The 19,052-nt window shown below is 43.2% G+C and overlaps 1 protein-coding gene across 3 annotated transcripts in view; it reads right to left on the bottom strand.

The window, feature by feature from the left end:
• Nucleotides 1-19,052, bottom strand: part of GRIN2C (glutamate ionotropic receptor NMDA type subunit 2C) — a 316,497-nt gene that overhangs the window by 32,868 nt on the left and 264,577 nt on the right. For all 3 annotated transcript variants that reach the window (XM_085856958.1, XM_085856960.1, XM_085856959.1), the window contains 6 exons: nucleotides 19,036-19,052; nucleotides 10,088-10,253; nucleotides 6,191-6,344; nucleotides 5,861-5,986; nucleotides 5,482-5,711; nucleotides 3,463-3,623 (listed from right to left, as the gene is read on the bottom strand). The exon at nucleotides 19,036-19,052 is cut by the window's right edge and continues 186 nt beyond it. In XM_085856958.1, coding sequence (XP_085713084.1) covers nucleotides 3,463-3,623; nucleotides 5,482-5,711; nucleotides 5,861-5,986; nucleotides 6,191-6,344; nucleotides 10,088-10,253; nucleotides 19,036-19,052 — 854 coding nt within the window. The remainder of the gene's footprint in view (nucleotides 1-3,462; nucleotides 3,624-5,481; nucleotides 5,712-5,860; nucleotides 5,987-6,190; nucleotides 6,345-10,087; nucleotides 10,254-19,035) is intronic.

Genomic DNA, 19,052 nt, shown 5'->3' with positions numbered 1-19,052 from the left:
CGCTCAGGGTGATGGAGTCTGTTGGTGAGTTCATTCTACCAAAACGGCTTTTTGTCGAGCTCTCCCGGGGCGTAACGGCTGTTCCTTGTGCCATCTATGATTAATCCGAACGCCTTTTAAGGGGCTGTCACACCTTGATGTTTTAGCCAGCGTATGGCAAGGTATCAAAATGTATGCAAAACACTGGAGTACGCTGAACTGTTGATGTTTTTTTTCCCATTTTTGGACGTATTCATAACGAGTTGGACATATGCATAACATATTAGGAACATACACAGAACGTTTCAATCACATTTAGATAACTTATACCAAAGAATGCTGAGCGTGTTGTCGGTGTTCACAACCTATGCCCAACGATAGTCTAACTTATGCATAGCACGGCAGCGTATCGCCGACGATCACGTGGCGTAGGCTATTCATAGGCTGTGGCTCAACGATTCAAATCATAACCGCACTAGACATCGAAGTGTGAAGCTGCTGTCACACCTTGACGTTCTAGCCAGCGTATGCCGACGTATGAAAAATTTTCCAAACCAAGCTGGCACACATCGAATACGTTATGGGTAAGTTTTGTATACGTTAAGAGCATGCTGGCATACGTCGTAGTACGCTGGCATACATCGTAGAATGCTGGCATACGTTGTAGTACGCTGGCATGCGTCGTAGTATGCCGAGTACGTCGACAAATTTTCAGCATGTTGAAAATTTCTCGACATACTCGGCGTATGACACACATTCCGCATACTCTGGCATAAGTTGTAGGCACGCTACGCGATCGTTGACACACGTCGACATACGTTACTTGTAAGTTACTCATATGTTGAAACACGTCGAGGTAATGGTTAGCGTCAGTGTTCCAGACTCCCTGGTTTTTTTTTGGTTTTATTTTCCTTCGGTATGACGCTGATGTTGACACTTCTATTTCTAGTGCGGTTATGATTTAAATCGTTGAGCGGCAGCCTATTAATTATATTATATTATAACCGCACGAGAAATCGAAGTGTCAATATCACCGTCATACCGAAGAAAAAAAAAAAACAAAAGAAAAAAAAAACCAGGGAGTCTGGAACACTGACGCTAACCATTACCTTGATGTGTTTCAACTTATGAGTAACTTACAAGTAATGTGTGTCGACGTGCGTCAACGATCGCGTAACGTGCCTACAACTTATGGCCAGCGTTATGCCGAACGTGTGAGTCATACGCTGGCATACGTTGAAAAATTTCAAGCATGGAAAATTTGTCTAACAGCTCGGCATACTACGACGTATGCCAGCGTACTACGACGTATGCCAGCGTACTACGATGTATGCCAGGGTACTACGACGTATGCCAGCATGCTCTTAACGTATACAAACTTACCCATAACGTATTCGACGTGTGCCAGCGTTTTAGCCAAACTTTTCTTATGTCAGGCATACGCTGGCTAAATCGTCAAGGTGTGACAGGGCCTTTAACGGTGCCCGATCTGTATTCCCACCAATCTTATGTGCAAGGCTTTGTGAGTGCTTTAAAGAAAATATTTAAACAGATAACAGAGGAAGAAACATTAAATAAATGGGACATCTGGGAAAGAACATCTTGAGACACAAACACAAGGAAAAGAGGACAACCTCCGTTATAAAAAAGCGATGCATATCTAATCACATAGTTAATTACATAATGCTTATGCTAAGCATTCACTTTAAGGAAATAACTATGGTTAACGTTATTAACCCACTAGGAGTCATTTCCGCAACAACAAACAACATTAATTACCTCTGCCACCAAAGATGGACTGAGGTTATGTTTTCACCCCTGTCTTTGTTTGTTTGTTTGCCTGTGAGCAGGATATCTCAAAAAGTTATTAACGGATTTGGACGAAACTTGGTGGACAGGTTGGGTGTGTCACAAGGATGAATCGATTCGATTTTAGTGAAGGTCTAGATCTGGATGCTAGAATTTGAAAAAGTGATTCATTGAGAGATTGGACCAAAAATGATATATAGTATGATATTTCAAAAAGTTGTGGACAAGTCACAACAAAACTAGGTGAATGAATTTGTTAAGTGACAAGAACGAGCTGATTCTATTTTAGTTCAAGTCCAGATCCAGATCCGGCCTATCAGTAGGATACAAAACGTAAACGGTTCAACCTGTTGGGGGTATGAACTCTCCCGAGTGCCGTTCTAGTTGTGTATGAGATGTACAGTTTGTAAACGCAGATGGCAGTAGTGAATTGATGTGCATAGAATGACCGTGGATTCGATTTGGGAAGTATTAATACCATATTCCTCCTGCCAAATGGCACTCATTTGTGGAAGTTAAAGATTGGAATGCACCTTTCGAAATCAGTAGGCCATTATGCGCCGGCACCCTTGGCCACCTGTAATGTGGACTTTAACGGTGACTGGAATGGGAAATCAGTCAACATTATACATTCTGTGATTTCACCACTTAGTCTCCTGGTGGCTGCAGCTGGTGGTTTCAGATACGTACAGTTTATGGAAAATAAAGGGGGAAGTTGGTGAGTCAAAAAATCCAGTATTTTCATGGGTATAATATGTAGGGGGGGGGGCATTCAAAAAATTATTCTTATTTATAATACAAGAACTAAACAATAAAACATGCAAGTGACGTTAACAACAAAGCCAAAATGTTCACGACCTTTGAATGCCATTTCCACAAATCCTTAACAATGTTTTGCTGTTCCATCTCTCTACCTCAAATCCCAGCATGCAACGCATGTCCAAAATCTGACCATTCTGTAGCACCATTGCAGAAAAATAACAAACTTCCATAATACAAACACAAGTTCCCTTTCAAGGAACTTCAACACAGGCGGAGGCCAGTAGATCCATCGACCTTGTACAATGGTTGCCAACCTATGGTTGTGTCCGTGCTCTATCCTAAAATGCTAAGCATCAAGCAAGAAAGCAGCACATACCATTTTTAAAGTCTTTGGCATGACTCAACCAAGGTTCAAACCACCAACCTCCCAGACTCAGAGCAGACACTCCAACCATTACACCAACAAGTGTGGTATTCATGTTTTGCAGGTACTTCATAACACCAAACGTATAATCCTGGGAGGGGCTATTTAACAAAATTTGGCATTTCATTCCGTGTCAATCTGAACTAGCAGCCAATTACTGGATTTGGATGGAGAGACTTTGTAATCACCAATTTACTGGTAGAAAGATCTAATCTGATGTAATCCCTCCTTGAAGAAACCTAAATGGGCTACCATGACGGTTACAGACTTTACATTTGACCGATACAGGGGATTTATGATTTCTTTTCGTGTACGGCTTCATGTCCCTTTCCAAAGACTATCACCAGAATGGCAGTTTTAATCACAATAATATCCACTGGTATCCAATATACCACTTTGAGCGATCCTGCTGAAGATGTTAACTGTGCAAGCTAACCAAAGAGATATTAAAAGTACACAACCTCCGTGTCTGCATGTGGACACCATACCCCGTCTTCAAGTTGCGCAGCGCATCATGCACTGAAGGCTGGTTGTAGTTCGACATGTAGCCGTGCATCTCTGGGTAGTTGTTGCGAATATTGCGCTCCGTGCTGCCGTTGGGGACGGTCCCAAACCGTAGGGGTGGATATTGTTGATTTGGTTTCTGAAACTGAAAACAGGTTTCACATTTACTCTGAAACACTCAGAGTAAAAAATTCACATCACGCTCAAAGGAGATCATCAAGCATCGTTCACGTCATTCAGGTCTTACTGAAGGCACGACACAAAGTCACAACCCATATCCAGTTTCTTACAAAGTTTGAAAACCCCATTTTCCTACTTGGAACACAGAATATATTTATCCAGGGAATGCAAAAATGGTCCCACACACTCAAAATGAAAACCATATTCATCATCCTCCCCTGGTCCCCACCCACTGAAGCACCAGGTGCATCAGAACCATACGCACAGCGTTTCTGACACTGCTGAACTAAGGTTAGGCATTTTATACTGACCGTATTCGGTGAAAAACAGCGGACTCTCGCTAACACGAATTTTCACGAAATCTTCTTTCGTCACATCCCATTGTGAGAGTTTGATGCCTCGTAGATCGCGTGGCGTTGGCACAACTCTTTTATTAACCAGTTGGACAGACATGATGTTTAACTGGAGCTCATTACGGCAGGAATTGTTTAATTTGTTCACGGTGTTGGCACACAATGGCCGACCCTTTTTGAAAGAGAAAACCTGTGGGATCTTTACTGTCCACCAGCAATTGATGGGACGACAAGAACGACTACTACTACTACAACTAATCCGCATGCCCAACTTGGTGGAGGTTTGACTCTTTTGCACTTCGTTCCCTTGAGAAAGGGGGAACAGGAGTTGAAGGGACACCCAGCTTAAAGTATAGCTGAGGGAAAATGCCCTGTTTGCAACAATCGATCTGAATGTCTATAATTTGGTCAGGATGCAAATCCAGATGAGACGGCTCAACATTTGCGTCATCCCGTCGGACTTCCATTTTCTTTGCAAAATAGTAGCAACTATAGATGGATCGAATAAATAAAATAAACACCATTTCAAATCAAGGCAATCGCAACAATGGCAACCACTTTGGAATGGTATCTGTACTTACTAATAAATGAGTTGACAGTCGAGTTTAAGTCTTTCCAATGCTTCCCGGCTGTGCGGGATGTGTGCTGGAAGTGGATGCGAAAATGAGGCTATTTTAGGTTGAGCTGACAATCTTCCCATGTTTCTGGCTAGAAACAACTAATTAGCATTTTCACAAGCCTACGCTCAAGAAAGTTTGATGGCAATGCAGTGCGGCCTTGATATAACACACCATAGCAGTTAAAAATATAACTGCCTTGTGGCTGCATCGGATGCGTGTGGTGGATAAAAGAACGTCATCCTACTTCTCCCCAGGCAGGGTGTTACATCAGTGATTACGGAGGAGACCTGTGACATCTTCTATGACATTTGATTGAAAGCGCTAAAGATTATACATAGTGTATTGAAAAAGAGTCGGCCATTGTGTGCCGGTACTCCAATCTCCTGCTTCTCAGCTACACCCGGAGAGGAGACCAGCATATCAGAGTGGTATGGTTGACTGATGCACCATGATGGCTAAATGCCAATGTGATGGCCCCACGGCCTACATTCAAGAGAATGCGACGAGTGTCTACGTGGACTATGCTGATCTGAGTCTATGCTGGAAGAAGCAACTTTTTTGAGTCGAGAAGACCTGCCGCAACAACAAAAAATTCTCATTAATCGTAACAGTGTAATTAAGGTAATGAAATAGCAATGAAGCCAAACTTTCTTTTCAAAATAGTTGGCATGCCTGTACGGAGAGTACTTGTGAAAAGTACTTTTCAGTAAAGGAATGAATGCACGGGTCTTCCATGTCTGGTTAATACACCGCCCAACATCTCCAAAATTCTCGGGAAACATCTAATGTCTTGGCACCATGGTGTAATGCTAATGGGATGGAAGTCACCATGAAAGTAATAGTAGCTGACCTTCTTGTCACTGAGCCCTGACACCTGGTCGATGTATTCCTCCTGAATCATGAATGCAGCGAGATTCGCTGTGTAGCTGGCCAAGAATATGACAGCAAAAAAGGCCCACACAAGGACCATTATCTTGCTGGATGTTCCTCGTGGGTTCTCAACGGGAACGGAGTTGTTGAAAACAAGAGCCCACAGCAGCCATATGCACTTGCCAATGGTGAAACTCGGTCCGCCATGAGCTGGGGGAAGGGAAAAGCTATGTGCGCATCAAAGAAAGTTGTATGAATAATGGGAACTTAAATAAATATAGCCTTGTCGAAAAAAAATAAAAACACACAAGTCATTTCCCCCCCCCCCCCTGACTCAATAAAACCTTTTTACATCCTACCTGCTCCGTGCTCGAGGTTCCGGTCATATCCTTTGGGGCTCACATACTCAAAAACGAAGACGGCTATGGCGACCACCGAGAGGCAGAGTACAAACATCATGACCCAGACGGCAGCACTGTATGGCTCTGTGGCATGCAGGTCGGACAAAGAGACAGCAGAGAGATATCGCTTAAGGGAACATGATTGATGAGAAAAAGCAACTGACTCAAAATGTCTGCCACGGTGTGCTACAATGTTGCATAAAACATGTCAGCAGGTCATTCAATCAATGATCAAAAGACAATGTAGTGTGTTCGCGCCGGACCGACGTGCGCAGTGAATGCGAGTACCGAGGAAGGCCGAAGGAGACACGGTGCCATTGCTACGGGAAACCATGACGCTGATACCAGTCTCAACAAAGGGCATGGAGAAGTCGATGATCTCAAGGCGCTCTTCGTTGATGGTCAGTGAACCAATCGCCATGTCAGCTCGCTTGTACACAACCTGGAGTATGGGAGGCATGCCGAGGAAATTACGAGAAGGGAGCTCCAGTTTGTAAAGCCAAGGTGGAACTGAGCACAACTTTCTTGATATAACTATATCTAATATAACTCTATGGGACAATAACACGAATGCATTTTTTCAAAAAAAAATTAAAAATCAGACGACACAAATTTACAAGCAAACAAAACTAAAGGTTACAGTGATGTGTAAGGCAACCTGTTAGCTGCTGGCATGGCGATTGCATTTGCCTAACAGTGCGAGCTCGCTGCCTGTTCCAGAGCGGACAGACGGCTGAGAGTCTGTCAGCGGATTGAAAGCCGGTCCTCATGAAAAGCAAAAGCTGCTGAAACGCCATTCGCTTGGAAGATTAATTGCACGAATGTGTCCCTTCCTTCAGCAATTTACTCACTCGAATACCTTGAAAAGCCAATTCCAAGCTTGGCCACGTTCAAGCCATGACTCGACATGCCAGAAGATGTCCGCATGAGCCTCACAACACCTTTCATCCCCACTGGCATTGTCAAAATGGAGTTTCTAATTCACACTTTTGCATAGGCTTGCATTCATCTCTTTCCATACTCATGACAGTTAAACTCCCCACCGTTTATGACAATTGTAAATCAAAACAAACACGGGTCTAGCCCAAGTGAAAAAGCACATCAAGTGTTAATGAAATAAACAAGCCGGAAGCTGAGACATGGACAAGCCTGGAAAAGATCCGGATACTCCACACAGTGTCTTGGATTGGCAAGCAGATGCACAAGCTTCGTGTACCAAACTGGTCGATGCTTTGTCATTGGGGTGGGAAAGATTGAATTTGATTGAAAAAGTTTACAAAGCTTTCATGCACATGACAACTCGATGAGGTTCCACAGTGTTTGATGAGAACATGACTGTGGACTGTAGGACCATAATCAAATTATAGTCAACGAATTACAGACATTAAAATTTTTTTTTATAATCAATCCATCTATGTGTTGTTGACAATCAGATGGTGGTATAATACCCACTTTTTCTTTTTTAGATTTAATAGGTTAATGCCGGTTCTTATTAAGAAGAAAACAGTAGGGGAAAAACCAAGCATGTTGTGCAGTACTGTAACACGAAATTCGCACTCGCCTATTAACGCATAACACCTATCTCTTAGTACAGAACTGTGGCACTAACTTCTTAACTATCTCTTAGTAAAGATCTGCAGCACTAACTTCTCACACACCTCTTAGTACAGAGCTGTGGCACTAACTTCTCACACACCTCTTAGTACAGAACTGTGGCACTAACTTCTCAACTATCGATTCATGCAGAGCTGTGGCACTAACTTCTCACACACCTCTTAGTACAGAACCGTGGCACTAACTTCTCACCCATCTCTTCAGGAAGAACTGTGGCACTAACCTCTTACTATTATTACAAGACAACCCTGGCACTAACTTCTCACTCACCTATTACCACAGAGCCGTGGCACTAACTTCTAAATCGTCCATTAACACAGAAATGTGGCACTAACATATCACTTTCCTCGAAGTGCATAACTGTATCACTAACTTATTTTATCTGTTATCAGAGAACTGTGGCACAAGCTTCTAACTGTCCTATTAATTCAGAAATGTGGCACAAGCTTCTCATTGTCCTATTAATTCAGAACTGTGACACAAGCTTCTCACTGTCCTATTAATTCAGAAATGTGACACAAGCTTCTCACTGTCCTATTAATTCAGAAATGTGGCACAAACCTCTCTTAACTATTATCAGAGAATCATGGCAATAACTTCACTCACATATTAATGTAAAACTATTGCACTAACTTCTCACTGTCCTATTAATTCAGAACTGTGGCACAAGCTTCTCACTGTCCTATTAATTCAGAACTGTGGCAGAAACCTCTCTTAACTATTATCAGAGAATCATGGCAATAACTTCTCACTCACCTATTAATGTAAAACGATTGCACTAACTTCTCACTTGCCTGTTGCCAGTGAACCATGGCACGAACCTCTCATTTATTTACTGCCAGAGAACCATGCCGTCAGCTTATCACTCACCTATTAAATCATTGCCTGAGGAGAGGGTATTGCATTTGGGTCCATTTGCTTGTCTGTCTTTCTGTCTGTTTGTTCGCACAGAACGTAAGTATGTGTATTAATTACATTAGATCCATACTTACCTTTTGACCTCTTGAGGCTCTGAAGACCCCTAAATCCCTTAAAGACTTCTAAGAAACTTAAGACCCCTTAAGACCTCGAAGAACTTTCAAGATACCCTAAGACCCCTTAAACCCAAAGACCATTTAAGACCTGTAAGACCCTGACGATCCTTACCCCCCCCCCCCCAAGAGCAATAAAAACCTGAAGACCTTGAAGACTCCTTAGGGCCTTTCTATTATGACCCTATGACCCTTTAAGATCCTTAAAATCCTGAAGACCCCTATGTCCCCTCAGAGCCTTTCAAACCCTAAGATCCCTTGAGACCCCTACAAGCCTTTATAACCCTTTAGACACCTAAGACCCTTTAGACCCCTGAGACCTTTTAAGACCCTTTAGACCTGAAAGATCCCAAAGACCCAGTTACACCTTTTAGACGCTTGCGATCTCCAAGACCCTTTTCATTCTCTTTGACCCTTTAGAACCCTGAAGACCCTTCGACTCCTTTTTATCCTCGAGACCCTTTTAGACCTTCACACCTTTTGATATCCTGTAAACCCTTTTACCGTAAGACTCGTTTTAGACGTTTTAAGACCCTTTAGACCCATTCAGACAATTCTCACCCTCTAGACCTTAAATTACACCCTTTAGACAGACCCAGTTCAACCTTTGAAGACCGTTTCGACACTTTAGACCATTTCAGACCTTTCGACCTGACAACTTTTCAGACGTTTGACCTTTACACATTTACAACTTGGCCACATAGAGTTATAGACCTTTCATTTGAAACCAACGATCTTTTATTTAGTACATCCTTCCATTTATTTTCCACACAAAACAAGTCCTGGCGAGGGTCTACAATCTCTGATTGCTCTTTCTAGTTTATAATTGTGACAAACGTCTCACTTACCTATTATTAGAGAACCGTGGCACGAATTTCTTACTCACCTATTAACACATAGCCATGGCACTAACTTCTAATTTGTGAGTTAACAAAGAACTGCAGCAGTAACTTCTCACTTGCCGATTATCAGAGAACTGTGGTGCTAACATCTCTCACCTATTGACACAAAAAGGTAGCACTAACTTCTCACTTGCATATTAACATAGAATGGTGGCAACAACTTCTCACTTACCTATTAATTATTTATCAGAGAACTATGGCACTAACTTCATACTGATCTCTAAGCACAGAACCATGGAACTGACTTCTCACTTGTCTTTATCAGAGAACTGTGACACGAACCTCTCACTATCACGACACAGATATTCACAAGTAAGAATTGTATTTGGCAAAAACAATTTATTGTAGAATCACAGAATTACAAACGTGAGCATTTATTGCTATGCTAACCTCATCTACATGTAGACAAGATTCTGACGTAGCAATAACCAAAATGACAAGTTCAGTACTTTGTTGATACCTCTGATTTGTAGCTTGTAGCAGAATGGCACATGAATGACATATTTCTTGTGAAACACAATTATCCTGCTCCTTATACATTTGAGTTATACAAGTCTTCCTTTATATTGTGGTGAGGTAGAGGTGATGATGAAGCCTCATCAACAGTTACAATCAGGAACTCCATGCAAAAGCCTTACCTCTCCCACCATGCCATTCCATAGCCCACGAATCTTCTTGCCGTGTTTGCCGTTGGAAACCAGATACAGATCGAAGGAGAATTTAATGGTCTTGGAGAGCTTCTTGAGGATGTCCATGCAGAAACCCTTGCAACAACTCTTGACATATGCGCTGCTTTCGCCAAGGCTGTGGAAACAGTAGGAACGTGAATAAATGGCTTAATGGATTGCAAATTGCAACAATAGTCATTGATGGACTGTGAGGATGGGTAGCTGGGATTTCAGCATGTGAAGGCAATTTGCACCATATTCTACTGATCTAGTCTATGGATGGAGATCCACCATCCAAGGGGTATTGTTAGGGACATAGCCACAGATATATTCAAATGGAGTAATCAACTCGACATTTGACCCATTTGAAGATTTCCAAATTTGAACAGGTAACTGGTATTTTTTTTAGCATTTTCCTCCAAAACAAAAATGAATGGGAATACATTGCCATGGTTACATTGGATTTTGATTGGTGGAAAACAGCGATTCCACAGTCAGCCAGGGACAGCGGAAAGGCCTGTTTAAGTATTCAGACAAGGTGTGTTTGTTGCTGGAACACCTTTAATGGCAGCAAGAGAGTTGTAATTTCCAGCACGGTATTTGCTTGCATGCAAAGCAACATGATGAGATAGTGAGGCCAATTATAATTTCTCCATCTTGCACACATCTCTGAGCTCCCAGTCAATGCTCAAAGGCTCTTAAAATCCACTTCCTGCCAACTCGAAGTGGTTTCATATTGTGAGTCGTCGTCACTCATGGCAGCAGATGTTCATTATAAAGTCAGCTGAACTTTTGCAATATAAGTTGGTGGTGATTGCTTGCAGCAAATGAATTTCCTCGAATCTGAGCAGAGCAATATTACATCATTAAAATGCCCCACAATTACACTTCACTCAGCAATGTTCTCGCTCTGGCCTGTGTTCACTTTCAGCACTTTTGCTGCACCCGCTGAGCTCCTGCAAAGCCGTCATGCCGCCACATTGAACAGGACCTTGTTTCTGAGGATTGCTTTTGCTAAACCCATCCGGCAGCTCCTTTGCCACCCTATGTGCGCACAGTCACCACGGAATGTTTCCCAAACTCAAAAATCAGATTGGCTCCTCGGCCCAGGGAATATATATATCTGCTCCAAAAAAAGCTTGCAAACTTTTATTCAGAGAGATATCCTATAAATAAAAATGGCAAAAGAAAAACAGAATGAATAAAATAAAAAAACAAGGTGCACGCGCTGCAGAAAGTTGCTTGTTTCCGATGAGTAAACGGAAAGGGTTAAAGATCATTTGGAGAACCCAAACGCTTCATTTAATAGCTCACATAAAGAAAGCAAACTTCTGCTCAACAAACCACCAGCAAGAGGAAGCAACTGGCCTCCAGGCAGGCTGAGACAGTCCGATACGGGTGGCTGAATGACATATTGCATTTGGGAAGAGCAAGGCGAGGAATGAAAAGATTATTTTTAGCCGTTTCGCCTTGCTGTCAAGATATGGAGGTCGGTGACTAACCAGTGGATGAAACGTTCAATCAGGAGAACAGCTAGCCTTTGGCTGGTATATTTTTAAACACATTTTTGCAAATACAAGCAAACCAGACAGTGGATGTCTGTTTCAAGCACAGTACGTTTGCCTGATCCCAGCACAGTGGTGGAAAGTTCAATTCTTTCAAAGTCCCAGGAGATGTGTGGGGGACTTTTCCTTTCGTGCCGCTCTGCTGACCTGGATCAAAAATGTCTGATCGCTAACTGGCAGAGCAGCCTCTGAGGCGGCAAGGTGGTTAGAGAAACTGACCTATGAAACAGACTTGCACAGGCATTGCCCTCTTACACTCTTACTGAACTCCTTCCTGAATTCCTACCTCAGTTCAATCTCCTCCATTCTACTGCAGTTAAAAAAGGCTGAGGTGATGTGAGAGACAGAGAGACACAGAGAGACACAGAGAGACACAGAGAGACACAGAGAGACAGAGACAGAGACAGAGACAGAGACAGAGACAGAGACAGAGACAGAGACAGAGACAGAGACAGAGACAGAGACAGAGACAGAGACAGAGACAGAGACAGAGACAGAGACAGAGACAGAGACAGAGACAGAGACAGAGACAGAGAGAGAGAGAGAGAGAGAGAGAGAGAGAGAGAGAGAGAGAGAGAGAGAGAGAGAGAGAGAGAGAGAGAGAGAGAGAGAGAGAGAGAGAGAGAGAGAGAGAGAGAGAGAGAGAGAGGAATGACTGGGAATTAGGCAAAAGCTTCTTCGGTTGACTTATTTTTGGGCTGGGACATCACAAACACAACAACATGTGACCTAAACATACCGAGCTCATGAGATCATCTGGCTTACCTGAAAGCAAAACTATATCTTGTAATTAAATGCATAATACAATAGAGAGCAGAGGATTATGAGGGGATTTGATTTCTGTTTAAGATAATGAAGGGTACAGACAAAATAAGTGCAGAAAGATTTTCAGCAGAATAGACAGTCAGCATCAGGGACCACAGCTTGAAAGTGAAGAAGAGGAGAGTTCGAACAGGAATCATGCATGAAGGGGTCTTTCAGTCAAAGAGTAGTTTATACCTGGAATGCTTTCCCTTTAGAGGTAGTGGCAGCAGAAAGATTGGAGAGGTTATGAATTACAATTACATAGGTACCAAGATGCATTGGAGGTGGATGGGTATTGGGTACGTGGATATTGGCAGAACTTGTAGGTCTTAGAATAAATGTGTCTTTGGCCTCATGTTATTCTTGACCTACATCAATGATGTATTGCTTTATTTTACACGGTCTAAGAGTGATGGAGGAGCTGTGACACACACGCACGCACGCACCATTGAAAACAAGGAAGTAAAACCTCACATACAACCTTATGATGTCATCAAGCATGAACAAAGAAAACAGCATTGTGACTGGATATCAAACTTTGGTCTAAAAAAACAAGAAAAGAAGGCATTGCTAATTGAGGTGTGAGTACCTAACGATTTTGGCCTAAACAATGCATAAATGAAGAAAATGACCAAATACTAAGACCTCAAAAATGCAATAAAAAAAATTTGGCAGTGGATAAGTGCTGAAATTGTACCGGTGAGAATTGGAGCAATGGGAATGATGAGGAAGAACCTTACAGATATTTGAAAAACCATTCTTGGGAATATTACGACAAACGAACTTCAGTTTGAACCTTGGTTGACGGGGCTTGGTGACGATCCTCAAAAGATCCCTCGGACCAAAACTTTGAGAATAGAAAACTTCATAGCTTGGTCCATGAATCGTGATCTTTTACTGAAATAGAGGTGGATACTTTGAGACCTGGGAGGACTCTGTTCATTCTCCTGAAACCGCATATGGAGATAACTAATCTCACACACACACACACACACACACACACACACACACACACACACACACACACACACACACACACACACACACACACACACACACACACACACACACACACACACACACACACACACACTAGATAACACCAGACTTCACTTCATTCAAACACAGCTGCTGACTTTGGAGAAGTGATGCAACTTCCCGGGGCACTGTGGGTACCGGTGATGCCATCTCTATGACATCACACTTCTACTTACACTCCGTAGGAGAATGAAGGATACATTTCCTTCTCCCCATGGAGAGTAACCCACAAGGCTTTGTCCTTGTTCTATTTTCAAATGCTGTGCAAGCAAGGATGCAGCATGCATCATTTTTAAATTCTTTGGGCTGACTCGCCCAGGGTTGTAATTGACCTCCCACACTCAGAGCTGATGCTCTAATCATTAAGCCACCAAGTCATCTGATTATCTTGAAAACCCAGTTTAACATTTTGCCGATGACCCCACTCGACACAGAATGGTACATTGCTCTTGTGAAACGCAGGCCACCATGTAATCAATTGAATCAGATCTGGACAAGATAAACTGCTGATCACCCATTGGGACATGATGTTCAACTACAGCAAGTCACACACTCACACTTCACAAAGATTGGCACTTGGACTATGAAACGCACTTCTCTGTACAGCCACTGAAAAAGGTACAGTCCCTGGAACTCCTTCGACTTACAATCAGCCATAACCTTCAGCGGAGGATTCATGTCTCCATCTGGGTACTGGCTGGAGAGCTAAGGCATTCCTGAGCCACAATGAGTTGATCACAATGTACATAAGGCTCCATGGAGTATAGCACAATGCTTGTGTTTTTCATCAGATGACCTGTATTGGTGCTCCATTTTTCTACCTCTAGGTTGGTGTATCCACTTGCTAAGTTGATGGGCTCTATTTTATATAAGGTTACACTTGACCTTGCTCCTCCTTTCCTCTCCAAGTCACCCCACATTACACGTGTTCCTCAAGAAGCCCTCACCTAAAGCTCACACGCCCCAGGTGCAAGCTGGTTTCTCACCCGCATTCATTCATCCCCATAGTCTCCCAACTGTGGGATTGTCTCCTTGTCTCCAGTGTCTCATCCTCAACTCCGTCCTCAATTTATTTGAACTGAAAACCCACTCTGTGGGAGTACCTCCTGTGCAGCTGCCCTTCGCAGGGCAGCTCACCGGATGACAGGATTGGGGCAAAGCCTTCAGGACCCCCATTCTTTGATGATAGAAGGAAATGCATGAGTAACCTTCTTGCATCGAATTGCGGTGGTGTGCGTTGGGGTGGTGCTGAAGTGTCGTCCACCAGAAGGCGGTCCCTTCAGGTAGGTACCTGGAATGTCCTATTCCTAAGAGAGGATGATCACCTGTCTCTGCTATCATCTGAGCTCCAGTGTTTGAACATCAGTATTGCAGCATTCTCTGTGGTTCGGAGACCGGATAATGGTGAGACCATGGTGGGTGGTTTCACCTACTACTGGCCTGTTCGCTCTGATAGTTACAATACCCAAGGCGTTGCTATAGCTGTGTTGAATAGGCTGACTCCCATTATTCAGCTTACTGAATTAGCTGAGGTAACACCGGTCAATGAGCGTATTACGAGGCTGAGGATTCGTCAATCCTTGGGTGTCATTTCCCTGGTCTCTGTATATGCTCAGACTGAGGAAAATGGTCTCACTGTGAAGGAAGCATTCCATGCTGCGCTCGTGTCTGTGGTTGAGGATTGCCCCAGGTGAGATAGTCGTCTAGTGTTGGGGGATTTCAATGCATCAAGTTGAACTGCTAGGGATGGTTATGAGACACGAGTTGGGCCCCATGGGTTTGGAACTGTGAACCAGAATAGCACAACGTTCCTTGACTTTGCAAGAGGTCATGGACTTGGGGTGGCTGGTTCATGGTTTCAGCACCCACAGCCTCATCGCTGTTTTGGTATTCGGCTCCGTCCGTTCATCATGCGATCTCCTTCTAAACAGTTGCACAGAAATGTATGAAACCTGGTAGTTATGATCATCACATGGAAACAAGGTGCAAAAGCAGTGTCTTCTTACCCCCCCCCCCCCTCGGTGTATGCCTGGTGTTGGCTTCGTGGTTCGGGTGGTGGGCTTTGGATCCAAGGGTCCTGAGTTCAAATCCAACTCAGCTTTTGAATTAATACCAGGTGGGGTTAACTCGACCTGTCATCCTTCCAAGGCCGGTAAAATGAGTGTCAGCATGCTGGTATCCTGTGTCGGAATGGCGACCCGTCAAGGATTGTGCCCAATAGCCAGGGAGACTGCAAAAGCAGTACCAACGCTCTGCACAGAGTATGGTCCCAATCTCCTCCTCCTCCTCTCCACCCCCACCTCTTGTGGTTGGGTGAAAAGGTCAAATACCGAAAAATGCAATTACGGGCATATTTTAAAAACATTTAAAAATGAAACCTTCTACCTGCAATCAACATTGGGAGACACATGAAAAATAAAATGATTTTTTTTGAATTTGACCCCTGATTCATGCCCCTATGGGGTGGGGGACTTCGGGTGGGTTCACTGGTCAAAACGGAGAAAAAAATTTAACTCAAAATTTGATATCAGGTTATTCCTGGTGGAACTTTTTGTCATATTTCAACTTTGCTTTCGGTGCGAAGTGTGGGGATTTGCGATGGCGTGCCATCAACTTCGCTCTCGTATTAATTTGATCCTAAATTTTTCAATCCCGCTGATCTTTCCCTCATGACCTCCCATTTTATATTGAACACATGCACTTGAATATCAAATCTCAGAAATTATTTGCTCACACTCCATCTCATATTTTGCCTTTGAAGGCTTACATCCACAGTGCACCAACTCATTACTAAATGAAACCCTGAGGCTAAAACAGCAGAAATAATTTGAAGATCATTCTGGTGATGAACTTTATAAATGTGTTTGCTTTTTGGAGACAAATGAGAATTGAAGAAAATGAATTCTTAGCAAGACAAGAAGGGTCCTTGGGAGTGCGCATTCTTCTGCCACGTAATGCCTGATCCACGAGAACATATCTGGCCCAATGCTTTTTTGAGATATCGTGCTATATATCGCTTTTGACCCTATCTCTCAATGATGAAGAATCACTTAAAAAATTCTATTCATCGGATCCAGATTCGGATCTTCACCAAAATCTAATCAATTCGTCCTTGTTAAACACCCAACCTCCCACCAATTTTCATCTGGATCCATCTACAACTTGTTGAGATATCCTGCACACAGACAGACAGACAAACGACAAACAAATAAAACAGACAAATGACAAACAAACAGACAGAGAGGGGTGAAAACAGAACCTCCTTCACCTTCGGTGGTAGAGGTAACAAGACTTATGCTATGACCACCATTGCTGCCTGGAACCGCTCCATTTCCCAGATGCAAACAATTCCATTGTGCCAAGAAGAGAAGTCTCATGTACTTAAACATTTATTTAAATGAGACGCAAGTGACACCGGACCTCGTACTTATGAGGTATTGACTATATGGGCTGGAAGGATGTGCACTTTGTCTCTGAGCTGTTTAGCTTGGGTTCAAATCTCAGACCTAGCTATAAACTACCGTTCTGCTTTTTTCACAGGCATGGTGAGGCATGAACACATGTGCCATCCCTTGGATGGATGTTAGATTGGAGTACCCATCTGACAGGACTGGTCTTTGGTGGATGTTAAAGATCTTTGGTGGATGCCTTTCATGAAGAGTAGGTGAGTTTTCACCAGCACCCTGAAAAAATTACAAATTACTTCCATGACTCTTGGTAAGGCAATGGCAAACCACCCAGCACAACCATCGCCAAGTGAGTGCTTCGGCAGTACCGACGCTCCTTAAAAAAAATGATACCTCGATGATGATGGTGATGATGATGATCGAAGTTGTAATAAGAGTGAAGGTGTTGAAGCAAAACATCTGTGCGACGTTCATTGTTGAAAGAAATCTTTTAGAACCCGTTTACAGAACCTTTTATTTCCCTCGTAATTGCACACTCCCACATTAGGCACCTTAACAGACATTGCTTAAACGAGTTTTGGTAAATTCCAGACATCAAATACATTCTCCAAACAGTGAAGCAGGTGGAATGCAAATGCAAAATCTGCAGAAGCACACATTGTGAAAGAGAGACAGACCCACTGCTGAATAACATTTCATCAAATGCTTGTTAACACACTCAGACACCCATCTGCTTCTCTACCAAAAGGCTGATTGTTTTTTTTTCCCATGTCCCACACCCTCCTCTACCCCCACCCCACCCCCAAGTTCTCAAAGCCAACATCCACCCCAGTTTTCCTGCTGGAGTCCAAAATCGCAAATTCCAACAAAAGGAGCTCCGGAGAGCAATTACAGGGAATAAGGATCCACTTTCAGCCTCTTCTCCTTGATCAGTGCTGCAACCTGGATCATTTCAAGGAGCGGGATGGGAATAAAGACCCCTTTCCCTCCCTCCCTGCCACCCCCTTTGAGGGGAAATTGTGTCTTGTGTGACTACTATTGCACTTCCAAAGGAAAGGTACCGAGGTGCTTTGCATTGCCCAAAGTCAAAGAGGGGATGTGAAAATGAGATGTTGATTGATATGGCAAGTTTTTACCCAAGATCTCTCACCTTTATGAGTGAGAAATCCCACGCTATCCATCTCCTGTTGGGAGATTACAAGTGCCGAGCGCCTTCCTCGTGTTCAACTTGGCCAGAAGCAGTTATCCTTAATATTCCGTAGAAGAAAGCTTGGCAGGAACAGGCACTGGGTGGGATGCTATGCTGTTATAGTACTGTGTGATCCGATATAATCTTCTGTTGGAGGCTCAGCATTCAGGGAGTCTTGTGAGGTCACCGTGGTGCTTATTAACTCTGAGAGTTGTCCACCATTCCTCATTAGGGCAAGGAAGAGCCTTAATGAGGCAAAGTGGTCAACTTTGCATTTGATAATTGCAGGGAAATTCGGAAATTATTTTTTTTTCCAGTATTCTGGTCCGAAGACCAGACAGAATACCAAGGGATCCTTATCATCACACAAGTAAGTGCAAGCAAAAGACTGTCCAATCTGCTTCATAGACATGTCTGCCTCACATGACGACCACTTCATATTCTGGTATTTTGACCGAAGGTAGGTTCGGTCATGCTGAAGCAGTTTATTGGGAAGAGTTATAATGGTTGGTTTGCCATTGCCTTCCGAGCAGTAGTTTGTGTAGTTTGTTCAAAATTTGGAATTTGTTCAGGGTGTGGTGACGGCTCACCTACTTTTCACGAAGTACACCGTGAAATCTTTAACGTCCACAAACTAATGCCGGCAGATGGGACGCCCAGTTTAATGTCCATCCGAGGGACGGCACACACATTGATGAATCACACTGCCTGTGAAACACCGGAATGACAGTTTAAAGCTCAGCCGGGATTCAAACTCAGGCTAGACAGGCTTAGGGAATGGTTTTCTGATATTTTTCTGCTCCTCATTGTCTCCTTCAATTCTGTAAACATAGTCGCAGTGATAAAAACAAATGATCTCGATTTTTTTTTAAAGTACTTTTGAATGTCCCTTCATTTGAGAGGAATGCCACTCACACGTTTCGCTTGACCTG

Source organism: Eptatretus burgeri, chromosome 15, assembly GCF_056783735.1.
Source record: "Eptatretus burgeri isolate ZD-2024b chromosome 15, Ebu_testis_v1, whole genome shotgun sequence".
Taxonomy (NCBI): Eukaryota; Metazoa; Chordata; class Myxini; order Myxiniformes; family Myxinidae; genus Eptatretus; species Eptatretus burgeri.
This window is presented reverse-complemented; position numbering and strand designations above follow the sequence as displayed.